The 13,751-nt window shown below is 41.5% G+C and overlaps 1 protein-coding gene across 1 annotated transcript; it reads left to right on the forward strand.

The window, feature by feature from the left end:
• The first annotated feature begins 4,338 nt into the window (after positions 1 to 4,338).
• On the forward strand, positions 4,339 to 12,859 carry LOC101961786 (immunity-related GTPase family M protein). The gene is made up of 2 exons (XM_005340894.4): positions 4,339 to 4,734; positions 9,902 to 12,859. The coding sequence occupies exon 2, from the start codon at positions 9,923 to 9,925 to the stop codon at positions 11,120 to 11,122; it is 1,200 nt and encodes a 399-aa protein (XP_005340951.1). The 5' UTR covers positions 4,339 to 4,734; positions 9,902 to 9,922; the 3' UTR covers positions 11,123 to 12,859.
• The last annotated feature ends 892 nt before the right edge of the window (positions 12,860 to 13,751 follow it).

Genomic DNA, 13,751 nt, shown 5'->3' on the forward strand with positions numbered 1-13,751 from the left:
AGTACCCATGACAATAGAGCACAAAGCAAAGATGATAAGCCCAAATCTGCCACTGTGTGGATGACTAGTATTCATGCCTGATCTTTTCCTACTCTGCTGAGGGAAGGGAGCTTGAAGATCTGATTAGTTATGAGAAAAAGCTGAGGTGAGTGTCATAGACTTTGAGTGACTCAGCTCCCAGCATTTCTTTATGGGCAAATGACCCACATTCATACCTTCTTATCACATAAGGATCTGCAGGTAATCCATAGTTCTGGTGCTATCCAAAATGTCTAATACAAGACTGTCCCTGCTGGAGCTTCTAGGAAAATGGCATCTTCAAGGATAGGCCATGAGTGGTCTGAGTATCTTTTGCATCTGCATTCTGTGTCCATTCATTAGGCCCATCCTGCCTCTAGACAATTTTACCTGTTCCCAATCCACAAAGAGACCCTGTAGTGCCCATTCTAAATCATTCCAAGGGTGAGATCTCCACTTATTCCTGGGGGAAGATGAGTATTGAGTCTGAGGTCAGTTGAGTCAGTGGCCTCCGAATGACCCAAAACCCTGAGTGTGAATGCTGTGGTCACTGAGAAGCAAGGTTGTTGAACTCTCCTCTCTTACCTTCCTGTGCCTGCTCTAGGACCTGGGCCTCTTTGCTCATGTAGACAGCACACAGAGAGCAGGACACAGAAACTGCCCTGTCAGTCTCACAAGGCAGGGACTGAAATTTGCAAGAGGTTGACAGCAGCTCTCCTCAGGCCTCACAGGGAAGCTGACGTCTTAGAAGAAGAATTATTTTGTTTTGAAGAGAAGAGAGTTCCCTGGCTTTTGTTCAAGGCTTCCATTAATAGCTAAGACAAGAATGTGAAAGCAACTCCAATTTCTTCCTCTTCTCCAAAACTCACTGATTTCCAGGAATGTGAAAGCAAAAGGCATGTTGGCCACTAGGGGGGCTCACACTACTTGTCATTGAACATGTGAGTCAGAGAGAGAAGAGGGGGTAGAAACCATGGGAGCAGGACTGGGGCTTCCAGGGACTAGAGAGTCATTGCTCAAGTCTGGGCAGTGCAGGGCAGTGGCTGTGAGCCTGCTTTTTCTCACATTGCACAGCCCCTGGGTTCTGTCCCCTCCACAGTGAGCGTGGGACTGGCCTAACTTTACTCTCCATTTCTGCTTCTCTTCATCCAGTTTGGAGGGAGACAAGGAAGGGAATTGGAAACTTCTCTGGACTCTCTGAAAGTAACATAATTGCTTTTCCCCCAGGCCCCTGGGATTACCCTTTGATAGGAGACCTCCTCCACTCTTTGGTGGAAATAACATACTTCTTCAGCCAGTGCTTCTGTGCCAAACTCTAGACTTCTATTCCTTGGTCCCCCTAATCTGTCTAATAAACCCTAGACTCCTATGTAATTAAAATCCCTCCACTACCCCAGCTCAGTTCCTTCTCCCACTGGGATTTCTGCTAAAGGGACACAAATCTGTTTCTCTCCTCTTTCATGCACAAATCATCTCCATTTTGAAGATGGTAGGGAGAAGTAGGCAGGAAGGGACACACTCAGGTGGCAGATATGATCCTGCTGAGGCTGCTGTGTGGTGAATTTTGTTCATATACATGGACTATGTGGGTTCACATAGATGTCCCTACTGGGGTATGAGGGACAGGCACAGCCCAGACCTGTAGGCTTCATTCCCGCTTCTCATTGTATGCACATCATGGAACCACCTAGACCTTTTTGACTGGGTTCCTTTACCTAAGAATACCCATATCTAGCTCTTATTATCACAATAAAATGACTGCATTTTATTGCAACATCTCTACTACTGCCATTTTCATTTCCTCATAAAAGGAAAAATCAATAGTAGTGACACTGGTTTCAAAATCTCTCAGGCACACAGGGTTGCATAGCTTATTATTAACCTTTGCAGTCTCCACCTCAAATTTCAGAAAACAGATTCACCTTTTTCTTTTTTCAAAACCTCATTTTTTTCCCAGGAATCACAGAGTTAAAGGTACTGTGGCCTCTAGGAGCTCATACTACTTGTTGCTGAACAGATGATTCAGAGATACAGGAATGTGTGGAAAACATTGGGGCAGGACTTGGGCTTCCAGTGACCAGAGAGTCGTATCATGCAAACATTCAGAATGTGCAGGAGCCTTCAGTAGGCAGAAATTGTTCTAAGGCCCTTGTACCAAGATACAGTGTCAGTGCAGTGTCTGTGTGAACCTGCTTTTTCTGTCTGTGCTCAGCCCCTGTGGTCTGACTTCCTCCACAGTGAGCACAGGACTAGCTGAGATCCTCTCTCAATTCCTCATGCTCTTCACCAGGTTTGGAGGAAGAATTTGCCAGTAGGTATTAGGGGATCAATGAAGAGAACTGGAGAGGTGCCTGGACCAGCAGGACACAACATTGTCCTTCTCTTTCAACTCTGCATTGACCTTTGCTAGAAGACTGCCTTCTATACCTGGTGGAAATATCCCAGAGTTTTCAGATCTTCTATACTATGCTCAAGATATCCAGTCTCTAATCCCACTCAGAAATTCAATGCATCTAATAAAGAACTCCAGACTCTTAGGAAATTGGAGTCTTCCCCACCCCTTCCTTGGCTCACAACCTACTCCCACTGACACACCTACAGTAGGGACTAGAGTGAGCTCCCAGCCCTCATTTTAGCTACAAAGTCCTATATTATAGGTTATAGGTGCCAGAGGGGAAGGAAACTACAAAAGGCAGGAAAAGACACACTCAGGTGGGATGATTGCAGGCTTTCTGATGGTTACTGTGTGGTAAATGCTCTTCATATAAAAGAGTCAAGGGATTTTCACACAGTCTTCCCATTTGGACCCTGAGGGATAGAGATAGATCAAACCTAGATGCTGCTTAATCTCCTCCTGCCATTTTCTGAAAATTGTGGAGCAACCTGACTCTGTTTTGATTGAGTTCATCTTACTGAGGAAGACCCATGTCCAGATAAACATCTTCTTGCAGTGTGCTGCTAGTTGGCAGTTTTTTACTCAAAGGTGGAATCAAGGATGGCAAAGCCAATTTTAAAACCCCTTAGCCACATCAGTGTTTATAACTCATTATCCACATTTGCAATCTTTCCCCAAAGCTCAGAAAACAGACTCAGTCTCCACCTTGTTACTGTCACATAACTCCAGCCCTGTGGTCCCTTGCCTGACCATATACTTTCCTATTGATTCTACATTAGAATAAGGAGATGAAATCCACTGAGAAGTCAAAGGCCTGTCTAGGATCAGATGTCCATTCATTCCCCCATTGAGGACTCAGGCCTCTACCTTCTCATCCTTTCTGGTGACTCATTCAGTCTAGCACAAGTTCAAAACCTCAGTGTCATTTGAACCTGATGATGGGGGAATTTCAGAGCCTGGTACCTAGTGCAGATTCCAAGCAATAGGGAAACTACTAATGTGCTGGGCTGAGCACTCAGGTAGCTACACTGAGCAGGAAGGAGGATGGATGGGGCACCCAGAGGGTGGAAGACAGGGTCCTGTGGACAGTGTATCTTGGTCATGGAGGTTTTATCAATATGTGCTGCTAGAGAGGAGGCTTAGGAATTTCAGCCATGGGAAGGACTCTCCCAACAGCAAGAATAGCATGTATGAAATGTGGGGCACTCAGGAATGCAGTTATCCCAGAAGCTAGAATGAACCCTGTGGATGGAACAGAAGGTTCAGGGACAATTAGGTGGTAATCAGACCACCTTTGGTCCATGGACAATGCTCAGAGTTTCATACTTTATCCTGCTACCCTATCTTGCTCTGGTAATCATGGCATTTTCCCAGTCGTGTTAATTAGCAGCATTAATCCCCATGGCCAGACCTATTAGTGGTCAGGCCTGCCCCTCTTAAAGTGGACATTAGCCAGGAAAGTGCCAATCAATTATATGGAGTAGAAGAGTGTAAGCTGGTTATAGAGAGTCTTTCCTGAACTGTGAGAAGTCAGAGGTCAAAAAGAATCACAAATTAACAGCCAGGTATTCTGGAGTGAACAAATGCCTTGACCTGTGGGATGATCAGAGGAGCTCCATTGTAGAGAGTGATTATTCACCTGAGTTGAGTGGTATGGGAGTGAGCAAATGAAGCTAGTCAGGGACAACAACCACTAGGAAGAACTTTGTGGTTAGTGCCTGCAGCTATCCAAAGGGCCTGACCACACATTGTCCAGATGTCAACATCTCAGAGGACATGGGCTCCAGGAGGTGAGGAAGAAAGTCTAGGCCCAGAATGTCTTCATCCTGGGCTAAACTTTCATAGCCCCTGGGCAGAGATAAGATATCCTGGGCTTGGATTTAGGCTAGAATTGAATGGTTTCTACTCCTACTGGAAGGCAAAAGTGGAAACTGAATGGTTGTATCCTGAAAATCAGTTATTTACAGGAATAGAAACTGAAACCTTACCCCACCAATGTTCCCCTCCTTGTGGAGCTGAGGCAGGCAACCAGACTGAAATCTACAAACAACCGAGCAGTGAGCAGGGGCAGCACAATAACTCTACTGTGAATTGAAGAAAGAAAACCCAGGAAGACTGAACTCTCCTTTTTAGCTCCTCTCCTCTCCTTCTCTATTGGTTCTTCCTCAGAAGAATCCAGCTCTCCATAAGTGACTTCTGCCCTCTGGAGCCACCTGAGAGTGGCAATTGCCTCTGCCTGAGGACAGCAACCTTTCCCAAGGGAGGCAGCGATATCCCAGGAGAACTTCTGACATCTCCTCACAGCCACCTCTCTGCAGCAGGTAAGAGAATGTCTCCTAAGTGCAGCTTACTAATAACTCTGCTCATAGAATGACATTAAAGGTGGATCCTTTACACCAAGGACAGAAGAGTTTCGGATGAGGCTTACTGCACTCAGGGTGTGTTCATAGCTCCTCTCTGACATCCTTCAGGTGCTACATAGCACTCTAATATATATATTTTTGTGCTTCCAAAACATCCAGTGTGGAAGTAATATGCTTCTCTCTTACCTACATATTCCTACTATTTTGGTTCTTCTGATATGGACCAATTTTTTTAGGAAGAAGATGGGATATGCCCTCCACATTTTCTAGAGCCTAAGCTGGAAATGTTCCCTGTGAGGTCAGACTCCCAGGATCTGAATTAGCCACAGGCAATATCTAACAGAGCCTGAAATTATGACATCCTATGTTTTCCTTACCTGGATCATTCAGGGAATTAGTATCTGAGGTTGAATTTTGAGCATGATGTATCAGAGTGACCTTTTTGCCTGACTCAATTCAAATATTTTATCTTCATGTAGAAACTAGCTCTGTTGCTGGGCTCCAACTCATTCCATATAGACTTTTCCTAGAGCATTCTAGGTATAGTACTGCACCCATTGATCCCGGAGAGGTTTGCCACCCTTTTCTGGAATAAATTAGCACATTGATATTTCCTTAGTCTTTCCTGATGATGATGAAATAAACAATAAAACAAGGCTTTGCACCCATATAGGATCTATGTTCAAAAACTATTTGGTGCTTCAGATCCATTCTAGTCCAGTCCACATATCTTTGATTCCCTTTGATAAGGGCTCAGGGTAGTTGAAAGAAGCTTAAACTACATAGAACCCTGCATAGGAAATCCACAAAAAGCCTTCTTTATTTATTTTTTCAATTAAGTCATAAAATGTATTTTGTGGGTCGCAGCCAACATTAAAGTAGTGGAATAGAATTCAATAAAATACCATTCAACAGAATATAATAGAATAGACTAAAGAAAAAAAGTAAATCACGTGACTTGATCTTCATTCAGGTCTTTGCCTGTGATTGAACATGTGTGCACGATTATCACGTGAAATGCATCTCTTACAGTGGATTTAAGTCAGAAGACTTTAAAGATGCTACTCACAGGGTTTTGTTCTTCTTTTTAAGCCTAGCTGTTTTTCCTCTAATTCAACCTCCTTGTTGGGCTCCCTTTGGAAGCCAGAATAGTCTGCTCCCCTTCCTTAGGTCAGAGGTATAATTTGGGATGTGTCATCGAAGAAGGGAGTATAGGGGCTATGAGAGTATACTCTGATAGACTTTCTGCAAATGCCAATTTTCAGCACTGCGAGCCCCAGAGTCTTAAAGCTGTCCCATACTAACCCTCAATACTGACTCTCCCTGGAGGATCCTGCAACCTCACCCAGAGTTATCCAGGTCTTTCCCTGGTCTCTTTGATACATGAACCTCAGCAGAGCACTGTTTACAAAGGCCCTTGGTACTTGATCTCATCTGGGTCTACTATACAGTTGTGACCAGCATCAGGGTGCAGGGCAATGGATCAGGGAATCAGGCATTGAGGGCAAATAATCTGGATGTTGGGTCCAGAGCTATAGGGTCATAGATACCTTTTCTCACAGAGCACAGAAGTAAGAGCTCAGTTGAGGAGACAGGTTGGAAGGGCCTGACTTAAGTAAGATTTGGTTACATAAATATTCTCAAAAAGTGTAGGAGTAATGCCTACTTCCCCCATCCTTGTTATACAGGTCAATAACTTGTCTTAGCCCCTCCCCATAGAAGAGCAATTGTCAGAGGTGTGTGGGGAACAGGCTTTAGTTCTTCAGCTGACAGATTTAAAGAAGGAGAATTAATTGTCCTGTCAATTAGTAATGAGAGATTTATAAAATATATTTCTTTTCATTAGATAGAAATGGATCAAATACCTAGTAGGTACCAGAGGCATTGGGTAAATAATCTAGAGGAATTATTTTATTGGAAGTGACAAGAATGTATTAGTATGATAATAAGCATGAACTGATACTTCCCAAATCTTCTTTTTTGAATTCCAATTTACCATTATTATTTTATTGTGGGAAAACAGAACCCACTCAATCAGGATTTAAGAACTATATTCACTCTCTTGGGCTTCCATCTCTTAGGTCTTGGGAAGAGGTGTGGTGACTTTCAAGGTAGAAAATACTATATGGAAGAGATGATCTACTTTTGATGATCTTCATTTCCCTAAGTATTAATGTCCTCTAAAAAGACATTTTTCAGTTGATGAAGGCAGAGTCCGAATAAAGAAAGCCCCACTCTGGTTTCTGGAAGCAGATTTTGCTCTGTGTCATTCCCTGACCTCTGATGAGTCCCGAATCCTGATCATATATCTGTGTGTAAAGGTTGTTCTTTTGTTCTGTCTCATTAATGCCTCTTGAAATCTTCTTCCCCTACTTGGTAGGGATTTTTTTTAGGAATTCTCTAGATCCTCTGCTGCTGTAGCACAAAAGCAGCCAGAGACTATGTGTAAGCAAATGGGAATGATTGTATCCCCAGTTTTACTGATGGACACTGAAGTCTGAATTTCACATATTTTAAATTTGTCACAAAATAATGTTCTTCTTTTGATTTTTTCCCCAGTCATTTAAAAATGCAAAGCCTATTCAGGGATGTGGTCCATTACCTGTCTTAGTCCATTTTCTATTGCTCTAATGGAGAATATCTGAGATTGGGCAATTTATAAGGAAAAGAGATTTAGTTGTCTCACTGTTCTGTAGTCTGGGAAATTCAAGATCAGATAGCCACATCTGGTGTGCCACTTCTTGTTGGTGGGGAGTCTCTACAGTCTCAGTGAGGTAGAAGACATCACATGGTAGGAGAGACACCTACTTTCAAGCAAGTTGAAATACCAGGTTCTTTCACTTGATCTATCAGGAGAGAATTCAAAGTGATATAGATCCATATATAAGGTTTGATCATTTGTAGACCAATCAGGGGGAATGATTCAGGGGATGCTCATTTCTTTCCATCCTTTCTGGATTACTAGCCCCAAAGGATCCCTAACATTAATATTAAGACTTTCTAAGATCCCTAATCTAAGATCTACAGAGCCTGATCCAGGGACAGAAAATTCCTTGCACACAACCTGGAACTCACACAGAAGATTTTTTCCCTGGGTTCATGACTGTGGTGAGGTCTGTAATGGACACCTAGTATCTCTCTGGTTATTTCATTAGGTACCTCCCTCTCCTAAACCTCCTAGAATAGGCTCCAATTAGTGGGTACACTGTTGGAATTTCCTTTACAATTATATATCAATGATGGTATGATAGGAAGAGACAGAAGCTAATTTCTATTCTCTCCCAAAATTGTTAAAGGTGAATTCAAGTAGTTGCAAATACAATTGTTATAACCAAATCAGTGACCTCAAGGGAAGTACCTCAGCATCAATAATCATTATCTCAGGGAGCTAGATTTCTATTAAATATGATTATCTTTGCCAGACAGAAAAATAGAATCACATTCAGAAGTTCAATTTTTGAATCCCTCACACACCTTCTATGTAATTCAAGATTTGTTATTTATTTATAATTCTCTGTTTCTTCAAACATAGTCAAGGTTGAAGATTAGGATTTGAGGAAGATTAAATGAGACAAGGCATGAAAAAGACTCAGCACTGACAGATTCACAAATATATCGCTTTCATACTGTGCGATTAAAGTTGGAGGGAGGAAAAAGAACCAGAGGAAGTCTTTATCAGAGAGTATAAGACAACCAAAGAGCCTTCACCAAGAGGACTCTAACATACTGTGGATCCTGCTATGAAATATTCACATGAATCCTGAGAGCAGGTAGCATGATTTCCTGAAAACACAAGGCAGAAAACTGGGATTTTAGGAACTTGTCTATGTTGTAAAGATCTGAGCTGATCCTCAAGGGATTCTCAGATTATTTCATCCATGGGGAAGGTGCATGTAGACCTTGGAGCTAGAAAATCAGCAGCTAGAAGAATATGGAGAGTATTGTTGTGCTGCAGGTAGGGACTACCCCAGGAGAAGAGCAAGGACAGTGGTGTCTTCAGGAAAGTTGTGAAGAGCAAGATACAGCACCATGAAACCTACATGTGTTCATGTTATGAAATTTATCCTACTGAAAGAATAAATAGCAGGCCTTCTGGGACAGAAACCTGACTACACCAGTTGTGAGTACCCTATAGGACCTCAGAAGCTTCAGGGGACCCCACTGGTGGGCCAGCTAGGGAGTACCTTATAGGTCAGGAAGATTCTATGAGACACAAAAAAGCAACTCTGCAGCTAAAGAAATGGTCTTGAATTTCAAAAATTTCATATTCATGCACAAAGAGGTGATTAAGTACTTTTAAGAAAAGTACCATAGCAATCACAGATAAATGTAGGATTATGAAAGTCCATCAGCCAAGAAAAGTCTATGTGTTATAGTCTTGAGTCGAATCCACTGGATAATTCCAACTAATTGTCTTTATAATCCTGTTCCACAAATGCTTTCAATCTCATTGCAAGAATTAAGCTAATAAGAGAAACATGTTCATATAATGTCTTGAATATGTAAATGAATAACACTATCAACAGTTATACATAGAAATATAAAAATTTAAGTGCTGACTTAAAATCAGTAGATTATTCATAAAGTTGTTCTGACTTGTCTGTTGAGGCTGTAGTTATTGGTGAACATCATCTCAGTTTTTTAAGAAACACAATACTGCCAGAAAAAGAAAAAAAATCACTTTTAATAGGATTATTGACAATAATTGAACTGTTCTTGATGAAAAAAGATAACCCCAGGGAGGACTAGCACATCTTTATCCAGTGAATTACTCACTATGGAAAGCTGGTCTTACCGGCATTTCCAGTCTCTTCCCACAAAATGGGGCAGAATAAGAATGTGTGCTCCCACCTCAATGACTTGCCTGACATTCTCCTGCTCAAGTTCATTGGGTCACAGTCCTGATTTGGGGCTAACCATTGACACATAAACCCCAAGCAATCTTAGGAACTCCATAATCCCTAAGAATGTGTAAATTTCCTTAATGAATACTTTGCTTGCTCTGTTTGTAATTGAAATTCTTTGCTATCTCTTTTGTTGTATATCTGAAACCCGGGAATGAGATGTGAACTCTCTTGATTCCTGTGTCACACTGTGTCTAACTCCCTCTATTCTATTTCTGCAGGTGGCTCCACTACTCACAAATATGGCAAAAGCCCCAATGTCCTGTTACACTCCATTGTCTACATCCTTCACTTCTGTTGTGTCATACCATACAGGCTGGAACATTTTAACTGAAGAGATGAGGAGAAATATTGAGAAGTCCTTGAAAGAAGGAAAGCTGTTGGAAGTGGTCTCTGTGTTCAGGAGGGCTGTAGAGACAGTGTCCAGAAACCAAGTACACATTGCTGTGACTGGGGAGTCAGGCAATGGTATGTCATCCTTCATCAATGCATTGCGAGTCCTGGGACATGAGGAGAAGGCCTCAGCTCCTATTGGGGTGGTGACAACCACCCAGACAAGAGGAAGCTATTCTTCTTTCCACTTTCCCAATGTGGTGCTGTGGGACCTGCCTGGCTTGGGGACTACTGCTCAAAGTCTGGAGAACTATCTGAATGAGATGCAATTCAGCCAATATGACCTCTTTATCATCATTGCATCTGAGCAGTTCAGCATGAATCATGTAAAGCTTGCCAAAGCCATTCAGGGGATGGGAAAGAGGTTCTATGTTGTCTGGACTAAGCTGGACAGGGATTTCAGCACAAGTGCTCTCTCAAAGGGACAGCTATTACAGAATATCCAAGAGAATATCAAGGAAAATCTTCAGAAGGAGGGTGTGTGGGAACCCCCCATATTCCTTGTATCTAACCTTGACCCTTTATTGCATGACTTCCCAAAGCTTAGGAATACATTGAAAATAGACCTCTCTGACATCAGGTGCCATGGTCCCTTAGTCATGCTTTCCCACATTTGTGAGAAGATCATTAATGATAAAGTGAACTCCTTGAAGGGGAGATTATCCACAGAGCATGTGGAGGATATTCTTGGCATTAGGGATGCTGATGACTTGGGGGAGTGTCTGGAAGCCTACCGATTGCTCTTTGGTGTGGATGATGCATCACTTCAGCAGGTGGCTCATAGTATGGGGACATGGGCTTTTGACTACATGACCATCATGAAGTCCCAGGATTTGCACACTCTCTGTGAAGGTGACTGGAAAATGAAATTCATGACTTGCTTAATCATGAGGGCATTTCTAACAGTTTTTAGATATATACCATTCTTAGGTAATCCTGTCATCCACCACTTCAGATTCATGAGACATAGGCGCATCCTTGAGTTAGTTGCTCAGGACACCAAGAACATCCTGATGAAGATTCTGAAAGAATGTATGCTATCCACCTGATGTCAATTTTGGGAATAGTCTAGCTGGCTCATTCTTAGGTAGAATTAACTTGCTTCAGGATACCATTCTCAGTTTGATCTCTCTCCAGTAAGAGAATCAAGTTATTTCCACTAGGAATCAAGAGATTCAACTGAACACTTTCTATTTCTTTTTAGGTTTATAATTCTTTGAAAGGAGTTAAGAAAATCACTTATCTTCCTTTCTCTAATCCTAATATATTCTTCTTTTGAGGAACAAGTATTGTTGAAATCATTAATGAAGTTTCCTGGGTTCAGTATATAAAAATTTTGATAGTAATTGTTAATGGTGATATAGATCTAAATTAATCTGTTTTTCCACTAAAGCCTTAAAGTTAATGAGTGAAAATTGTGGAGTAAACATTCTACCAGAAACTCCCCAGAATGTAAAAAGTATATGTATTTTCAGGGGAAATAGAGAAACTGCATACTTGATGTTCAGGGCTATGTAGCAATGGAAATGAAATCACATTCTAGGTTGTGTGGAAGCAACCAGACTAGTCTTACATGTGTTAATGAAAAAGAAACTCAAGCAAGATCAGGATGCTGGCATCAGAAGAAATTTTTCATATTTTGTATAAAATTAACAACTCAATTTGAAAAACACTTTAATTCAATGAGTCAAACATGAAAATTTTAAGTATAGGTGAAATATTTAAGAGATGTTGAGATGGAATAAACTTTTCCGACACAGAATTTTTGGAGGTAAACATGCAGTCCTAAGTTATAATATGAATGAGATGAGACAAATTGAGTTATGTGGTACTCAGAGCAAACTATAAAGGTACAATGGTATGAGGATGGTCTTAGGCCTGAGCCTAAGCAACTCCATTTTAAAAACTCCAGTTTGAAACCTGCAGTCTCACCAGATATGCCTAATGGAGCCCTCCAGTATGGCTCTCAGGCACAAACAAGTCATTTCTCTCCACCCTGATAAACTCAAGTGAAGCCTCTGGCAGGCTGTCTTTGCCCAATAAGAGGGAAAAGCGCTGAATAAGAGAGAAAGGTGAAAAGATCAGGATGGGGACCACCAGATGAGATGTTTTAACCCCAGGGTAAATGATGTCACTGAGAGATTCAGTGGCAGCAGATAAGGGGTCAAAAGCCCCCAAATTTAGTATAAATAATAGAGCAAGTGAACAGATATTCAGCCAGCTGACAATAATGCTCTCACACTGAGAGCCTGATAAGGACCTGGACTGACATCCCAACACTTTTCTTCATTTGCTGATCCTCTGCATTTTCCTCACCACTCTCAAACTCTACAGCCACATATTGACCCTGGCGAGAGCCACAACTTCTCCCTAGACCCTCTCCTTAGCTGGCTGTCAGCTCCACCCCAGGAGAAGTCTGCCTTTGTTCCTGACCTGGGTGAGTGTGCAACTGCTGGACTTAAAGCCTAAGACTTGAGACTTTTAATCTGACACTTGAACTTGGCATGCAGAGGGAATGTCTGTCATTATCCTGTCATTTTTAAGTGTGTTTGCAGTGCTTAGAATTAATCTAGAATTGTTAGCTGTGAATTGATGATGTCTATTGCAGTGCCTAGCATTAAGAATTATCATTGTCTTGATTAAGAACCTATAGAATATGGGGCTGGGGATGTGGCTCAAGCGGTAGGGCGCTCGCCTGGCATGCGTGCAGCCCCGGGTTCAATCCTCAGCACCACATACAAAGATGTTGTGTCCACCAAAAACTAAAAAATAAATATTAAAAATTCTCTCTCTCTCTCTCTCTCTTTAAAAAAAAGAACCTATAGAATAAAAATTGTATTGAGTGATTTGAGTGGATAAAGCATTTACTAGGGCAGAAGTGCGTGGACATTCTTTTTTTCTTCCCCTTGGACTACATAAGTCACACCTTTTGACCACTGTGACAAATGGGGGCTGGAGTTTTAGCTCAGTGGCAGAGTGCTTGCATCGCACATGTGAGACACTGGGTTCGATTTTCAGCACCAAATAAAAATAAATAAACAAAATAAAGATGTGTCCCTCTATAACTAAAAAGAAATTTATAAAAAAGGTACAATAGACTAACGTCACTCAGTGAGTTCAGAGTCCATTGTTAGTTGGCACAATGGAGTGGAGAGAAGTGATGGAAACAGTATTCATGTCTCCTCAGCCTGCCTTTCTCTCAACTTCCTTTTTAATTACAAGTCTCAGGATAATCTTTTTTAAAGATATATGTTATTTTCATGCAGAAGGCAGTTTGAGTGATTTCATTCTAAATATTTTTCATACATTCTGAAAGTACTGAAGGCAGAAACTATTTTCCTTACCACCACTTTCTCTGGTGCAGACATGCTGGGACTATCACTCAGAAGCTTGTCTATCATATGTAGGTAAATGTGGAGGTCTTAGGAAAAGTTTCACTACAATCTCAGTAGAAGGTGAAACACTTTTGCTCCACAGCTCAGAACATCTGTTTCTCACAATCTCCAACTGGTGATGCTAGAAACACAGTGCCAAAGTTTATTCTTTTAGATTTCTTGATTCAATTTAATTTTTAGAAGGCATGCTAATTTTCTCTATCACTAAACTCCTGTAAGTTTTTGCCATAAATTTAATAGTGAAAATGGTACTCAGTATGCTGTAATATTGTGCCTTTTTGAG

The sequence above is a fragment of the Ictidomys tridecemlineatus genome, chromosome 1 (genome assembly GCF_052094955.1).
Source record: "Ictidomys tridecemlineatus isolate mIctTri1 chromosome 1, mIctTri1.hap1, whole genome shotgun sequence".
Classification (NCBI taxonomy): domain Eukaryota; kingdom Metazoa; phylum Chordata; class Mammalia; order Rodentia; family Sciuridae; genus Ictidomys; species Ictidomys tridecemlineatus.

Coding starts and splice junctions, on each gene's coding strand:
- LOC101961786 (XM_005340894.4), top strand. CDS start 9,923: ATGGCAAAAGCCCCAATGTCCTGTTACACTCCATTGTCTACATCCTTC.